Raw genomic sequence first — 7,681 nt, forward strand, 5'->3', positions numbered from 1 at the left:
CTTTATATGTTGACATTATTCTTTAATCACACATTTTTTTTCTGTGAAAAGAAATACATTTTCAGAGGTATCAACCTAATTGACTTTGTTTTATGATTTTCATAAAGTACATTTCTGTTACCTTGTAAATGGCGCAAAGTTGCCTGCATGATCTTGTGTTGGCCATGATTAATAGTTTGCCATAATTAATTAGTTGACCATAATTAAGTTTTGGCCATAATTAAACCAAGAACCTGCTCAGCATGCCAACACTACCTGGAAGATGTTTGAAACTCTTATAACTGTAATATTTCGATCAAAACCAGATAATAATTATTATCTTGTTCAGTTGTATATAAAATTACTTCACTCTATAACTATCAAATTATTTTTTATATCAATAAAACTAATTCACAGAAACCTCCTGGATGGGCACAAATAAATTTTCGATGCCTCTCATGTCTCATGTCTATGTACGAAATCTCATGTTTACATTATGCATTTTTTTATAACTCCTGTCTAGACAAGGGTAATAAGTTCCCCTTGAATCTTTTCAGGGCTCTACCAGGATGTCTGTACTTGGTATTGAAGTATTTTTGGAGTTAACCTTGACTTCCTTTCCTTACAACTGTAAGTTTTGAGGACTGGTCCCCCTTGGAATTGTACCTGCTAGATAAATCATAAGACTTGTTCGCTTCAGCGTTGTGATGACATCAAAAGACTTGTGTCGTTTTGGTTACCCTCCCCTTTGCCCCTCCTCCCCGCTTATCTTAACCAATATCTCATTCCTACCTACCTTATTATATTGGTAACATTGAGAACAGGAATCAACACAAACTAACGAGGCTCTCTCAGAGTTTATATCAAACACCCTCGGTACACCTAATTTTTTTGAACAACCTGACATATTTACTTGCTTGATACTTTATTTTATTCCTATTATGCTTCTATGAAATCTTAGCTTAAAAAAAATTGTAATGGTTCTCTTTTATAAACAATGGCAGGGTCCTAAATTCACTGTTAATCTTTTTACATTATTAACTATCATTTTAATTTCAGTAGAATTAACTTTTATTCAAAATATGAGATCATAATTTCAAATACATATGTAGGTATTTATTTATAATGAAAGATTAATATCATGATAGCATATATTTATTTGTGATGCATTGGTATATATTATTTATTTATATATTTTGCTCTCACAAAAATGTTTTTTTATTTATTAAAGTAAATCAGTTTTATTTTTAAGATATTGTAAATCTTTCTCATTTTTCATTAATAAAATATGCTTAGGTCTGTGGAACAATTGAGCTCTCCCCAGTTAGAAGTGGAACCATTAAGAAGAGGTAAACTGCGGGGAAGTGGGGGAAGTGCTCCATCATCGTCAACAACCGGAAGGACTGGTGGTACCTGGGGAAGTATCAGCAGGGTCTTTGCCAGGAGCAGGCACAAGAAGCATCCAGCGCCTCCTACACAAGAAGGTTCTTTTATAAAAACCATTTTAAAAATTAGTTATTATAATTACATACTTCAGATGTTGAAGAAACAATGCCACATTTTCCTAGAGCTAAAGAAGAGTAGATTTAACAGATGTTTTCTAACGAATTAAAATACACTTAATATTTTTTTCAAAAACATGTTTCTCTGTTAATGATTGGTGTAGGACAGAGATTCTCAACCATTTTGTAGCTATGGGCATGATCATAGGTTTTCCTTTTAGGGATAACTACCAATGTAACATTTTTGTTGATTAAAATTAGTTTTTGTTTAAACAAGATACTCAAGGACAGAGATTATTTATGAGTTTAAATACACAAAAAGGACATTGTAGTCTCAAAAAATAATTTATTAATATTGCCAAATGTTTGCCCATTCAAGGCATCATCAGGGCATAAGTATATCATCTGAAAAAAGATACTTTAACATCCTTAGAATAATCCTTATCCATTAATTTTACCGATTTTCTCATCAGGTTACTTATAACATTTAGTTTTTGATTGAAAGGACAGCATGATAATTAGTTTAAAATTTGGCTACTATATTCTTCTTTCCTATTCCATCTGAATTTCAATTCACTACCACATTTGATAATTAAAAGATCTGAAAACCTGATGCAGTTATTTTGCACCATTTCGCAGATAAATTGTTGATTACTATGGAAAGTATAAATGTATCCAGATTCTTATCAATTTTAGTATCATTAAAATATTGTATACCTATTTAATTATTAACTTTGGTTTCGAATTTTATTTATTGCATACCCATATAAGTAGTTTATTCATTACTATCCTTCTCAAAATTATGCTAAAAACCCTACCCATTGGTAATCCATTCAATTGGTGAAAGAGCCTATTATCATATGTAAACATCCCATTATTGCATATTAGTTTAATCCCTTCCACATATATATGTTTATTCTTTATAGGTGTGTGCTTGTAATGTTTTTCTAGTCATTTGTATTATTTAAACCATCTAGAGAAGGTTTGGAAATTCCTCTATTTCACTGTTGGTCCTTAATTTTTTTTTTCTGTGGAGTGTAAAATTTTTCCAAAACAATACGTATTTTTAATAAATAATTACATGATTTTAGGTTGACATTTCTCATTTAATGGCTTGGTATTTATCTAATCAATGCAACATTTTAGTAATTCTAATTTTAAATTCGAACAATTTATGGTAATATTTGTTATTTTATTTATTTATCTTTGAAGTTTAAGATATTTTATGGAATTCTGAACCTTATCGTAATTTTAGAATAATTATAATATTTTAATGTTGATAACTTGTCTCCTCCTGGAGATTTAACTATAAATAAAAATTATACATTAACTGCTATTGTGAATTTATTGAAAACAATAATGGTTTCAGACCCTGCTGTACAGGTATGTTGTGCCCATGTGCACAGGGTTGAGGATCTCTGGTATAGGACATAGTTTTCTATATCTTTGGGTAAAGCAAATACGGTTCTTTATCTCAGAGGTATAGTACATTGTATCAGATTTGTTGTTTTCGGTAGAGAACTTTGAACAGACTTCCTCCAAATAAAAATACATTTATGGTCTTTTTAAAATTGTGTGACTCTCCTTACAATCTCTCTAGGAGATAATTACCAATACCTCTTGGAGTATAGCAAAACCTGTCAAATAAAAATGTCTAATAATACTAAATTGGTAATGATGATCGGTATCTAAGATAAAGCATTATGGTATATTAGATGTAGTTATAAAATGAAATTTGAGCTAGAAAATTAATCATTGCTTTTGATTTTTGTTTAATTGCATTTATTTTCTGAGCGATTTTTTTGTGCGATGTGATAAAGCACAGCCTAATTGGTTAAGGGAACCAAAGATTATCTTTGACTCATTCATTACAAAATTAAAAACAAAAATTAGTTCAAAATCTTATGTTACTTCTTTGTTTAAAAATATATATATATTTTATACTTTTATAAAATATTTAACGAAAAAATTTTAATTGTTACTTTTCCTTATTTTAACGTATTATTTCAAATAAGGCTGAATTAAAAATTTTCTACAGAGGCAGTGAATGAAACGTGTAACCGAAGCTGGTCACCCCTAACCGAAGAAGGATATGCAGAGAAACTGAGGCTGCTTCGGGAGGCGAGTGCAATACCGATGGAAAGGTGGCGAGCTCCAACAGTTCTAGCTTGGCTTGAAATAGCTCTCGGGATGCCACAATACGGCCACAAATGTGCCCAAAATGTCAAATCAGGAAAGGTCTGATCAATGAAATAATTTGTTTATATTTTATAAAATGAGATGGTCTCTGTTAAAAAGAGAGATGATTATGTAATTTATTTTTATCAAATTTTTGCAGGTCCTATTAGAGCTTAGTGACGTTGAGCTAGAAGTTGGCTTGGGTGTCCAGCATCCTATGCATCGCAAAAAGCTGCGCCTTGCAATTGAAGAACACCGCAACCCGGCTATGATGCGATATCCGTGCATCGGCCAACTAGGTCACACTTGGGTAGCTTCGGAATGGTTACCTGATTTAGGTCTGCCGCAGGTAATTCTATTTATTTATTTTTCTATGAATAGGAAAGATAAATATTGTTTTTAATATAATTAATTTTTTTTTTTATTTTGTTATTAGTATTCTGAAAATTTTGCAACGAATCTAGTCGATGCTCGAATGTTAGATAATCTTAGTAAGAAAGAACTTGAAAAGTATCTTGGTGTAACCAGGAAATTTCACCAGGCCTCTATAGTTCATGGCATACATCTTCTGCGCATGATGAAATATGATAGACAGGTAATTTTTTCCCCTTTAATATCCTGAATTGTTATTTTTTTTAATTTTCTCATTTTAATTTTAATTTTTTATAATTATGACCCTCTTCTTGTTCATTTCTGACATGTGAGGGGAGGGGTTATCTACAGGGTACCACCCTATTATAACCATGAGGTGGGTCAAGTTTTCATGTTGTGGGACTGGCACAGAAATAAAAAACGACCTCTCATACCGAATTCGAACCAGTGCTGTTGCAGTTCTGAGGTTGCAAAGACCAATGCCTCAACTCTGTCTGCTACAGATGGCCCAATCATTACTTCATCGCAACATTTGTAACAACTTAATTAAGAAGCCATGTTTCCTTAGTAACAGGGTTTTCAAAACTTGATTGACGCCCCTCTTTTTTCCCCTTAAGTTTTGACGTGAAACTTGGCAGATCTTAGTTAAAGTGAATGAAGTTTCTTTTTATGAATGAAGTTGACTATGCAATCTCTGCTAGTTCACCAATGCACTTACTTCTAGAATTTTCAATGAATTGATCTTTTTTCACAATGAATTTAATAGATCAGGAGTAATTCATCTTTGGTTGATCAAGTCTCAATGGATTTATAATACTTTTATTTATTTATTTATTTTTTTAAATAATTGTTATACTAATGTATTAATATATTTTCAGGCCCTTGCTGTCCGCCGTCATCAGTGTGAGAATGTTGATGCTGATCCATTGGTGTGGACTAACCAAAGGTTTATACGATGGGCACGGAATATAGACTTAGGAGAGTATGCTGACAATTTAAAAGGTCTGATTAAGACAACTGTAATCATCATGTTCTAAAAGCAATAGTAATAGCTAATTAAAGTAATATAAATGAACAAACATGAACAGTTTTGTTGGGCTTGTTGGAACGAGGATCCAAGATTGTTTGAGGGTCCCTTGTTATGGGTTCAATACTTGTCAGGGTCAGTCAATATTGGATATTTTTTTGTTTCTGAGAGAGTTCAATTCACCTTTCAAATGATTCTATACAATAATCCATATAATAATATACTTTTTCTTTTTTATTTACACAACAGACACCTTATAGCTACCCAGCACCTGCTCTACAAGTCATTGTCACAGGGTTCTATCTGCTGCCATGTTAATACTTACCGTCAGCTTTCTGAGGTCCTGTCACCTAGTTTTCGGTCTGTCTCGGGGTCACCTGGTATTCTGGGCATGTTCCATCTGTGTCATATGTATATAATCTTATAGCTACCCTTGTATCATTTATCATTGTGGAGATTACCTAACTGTTTTAGATACTGTATTATAATGAAAATGGAAAGTTTTACTTCATGACACATCTGGTTACCCCTAATCCTCCATCTTCCTGATTTTTATAATGGTTCAAGAACCCGTGTCAGAACTTTTCATTTAAACCTGTCCATTTTTTCTGCAGCAGATTCGTTAAATGTCAATGTGTGTCTCACTTGCATGGTACACCTCATTATACTTACTGAAAGGATAAAACAACACTTAAAAATGTTTTTATGTCATCTCTCATGTAATGTGCAACTATTTCACATAACCTTACATGCGTTTCACACCCCCTGTTTCACAAACAGACTAATTAATAATCATAAAATAATTTCACATTAAAACATTCAAATGAACTTATGTAATTAATTAATAAATGCATCACTTCTTGTTGTAATAAACTAATTATATATACCATAAAATTTATTCAAGAGTTACTGGAATGTAACTTGCTTTTAGATTCTGGAGTTCATGGAGCACTTGTTGTTCTCGAGCCGTCTCTGAATGGTGATACCATGGCAACAGCTCTGGGTATCCCACCGTCTCGTAACATGATTAGGAGACACCTCGCAGCCGAACTCGAAGCATTAGTCTTACCAGCAAGGTAGGCATCAGTCAATCATTTTCATGAGCTTCTATTGTGTGTTTTGGTTGTGGTGCTAATGATTTTTTTTTTTTTTTTTTAACCAAGCTCGATTAACTTTTCATTATTTTTATTAAGAAGAGATCAATAGCTTTTTTTTTTCTTTTTCTTTTCCATAGACCTGAAAGTAAGTCATTCCTCCTTTGAGTAATTTTTCTTTTGAGTCCTGCGATAACTATTACTTCATCGACAATAATGTGTACAATCCATTTTTCATAATTTCCTTTTGGTTGAATTGCTCATAAAAATAGTATCTAAAATATTATCCATCAGTTCATAATTTTTTTCTTATATGTGAGTTGTCCTTACCAATTTGTATTAATAGCAGCTCTATTCCAGTAAAATATTCAATATTATTTTCCTTATCTTACCAAATATAAATAAATCGTGCAATATACCCTTATTTTTCATATAGATTTGTAAATACAAAGATAACTCCAAAAGTAACATATCCTATTTTTGTCGAAATACATAATTCCCTTCATTTTCTGTGATATTTACATAATTTTAAAGGATGGACATTTGCCTTTTTTTTTAAACATAATCATCACTTCAATTGATATATTTTTGAAAACTCTGAACTGATTTTCTATGTTCATGTCGTACTAGTCCTTCGATATGTCCTGAAGAAAGTCTTGAATCTCATTTTTTCTCTTCTCAGAGCCTTCCATCCAAATGTTCACCCTAGGTCCTAAGTTCGGAATGGGAAGGTGTTAGGAAGTTGTAGCATCCATCAAACACAGGCTGCAAGTAAAGTTTTGGACACAATAAATGTAAAACACTCTCGCTGTAGTTTGGTCTTGGTACTATGTGAGAACATTGGTCTTTAAAGTGATTCAGCTCCGAGGAGAAGGTCAAATTTAATGCTTTATAATATAATATTTTATTTTAAATAATCTAAATTTTATAATACTCAATAGCAGGGAACTGGTTTGACATAGACACGAAAGCTGTAACCATGTCTTCAAAAATGCATGGACCAAATTAGTATTATATACAGAAAAATATTCAAAGCTTAACCTTTAAAATTATATAAATATTATAAAAAATAAACGGCTTTGTGTATTTCTAAAAAAAAAAAAATAGGAGACCTTTTGCAATATTTAGCATTGTAACATCTCGTATTTAAAAAATGACAAGTGTTTATAATCTGCCTACTAGTTATAAATTCAATTTTTACTGTGTAATGCAATTTTGAAATTTGGAAGAAAAAAAAAAATTCCCTATTGTTTTACTCCCCAGGTTATATTATTTTTACTTGCTTTAGAGGTAGATAATACCTTGAGCACTGAAAATTCAAAATAACAAAATAAATAATAATCAAAACCACATTTTTATTAGTGTCAGGTTATTTACCTTTACCAGCAAGTACCTACATAATCGAATTTCAAATGGATGGATTTGCCGATTGAGGATCCTAGATGGAACTGAAATGCCTTAAATAAATCATATAATGATTTTTAAAAAAGGAAAATTTTATACATATATTTTAGTTATGTAATAATTTC

The 7,681-nt window shown here is 31.5% G+C and overlaps 1 protein-coding gene across 1 annotated transcript in view; it reads left to right on the plus strand.

The window, feature by feature from the left end:
• LOC106685182 (kazrin) overlaps nt 1–7,681 on the plus strand; it is a gene marked incomplete at its 5' end in the record, with an annotated part of 86,232 nt that overhangs the window by 30,585 nt on the left and 47,966 nt on the right. Inside the window, 6 exon segments of the mRNA XM_014427737.1 lie at nt 1,276–1,463; nt 3,520–3,719; nt 3,820–4,008; nt 4,096–4,254; nt 4,910–5,033; nt 5,990–6,134. Of these exon segments, the coding sequence (XP_014283223.1) occupies nt 1,276–1,463; nt 3,520–3,719; nt 3,820–4,008; nt 4,096–4,254; nt 4,910–5,033; nt 5,990–6,134 (1,005 nt within the window).

The sequence above is a fragment of the Halyomorpha halys genome, unplaced genomic scaffold (genome assembly GCF_000696795.3).
Source record: "Halyomorpha halys isolate HHAL.00 unplaced genomic scaffold, Hhal_1.1 Scaffold668.1, whole genome shotgun sequence".
In the NCBI taxonomy this organism is placed as follows: Eukaryota; Metazoa; Arthropoda; class Insecta; order Hemiptera; family Pentatomidae; genus Halyomorpha; species Halyomorpha halys.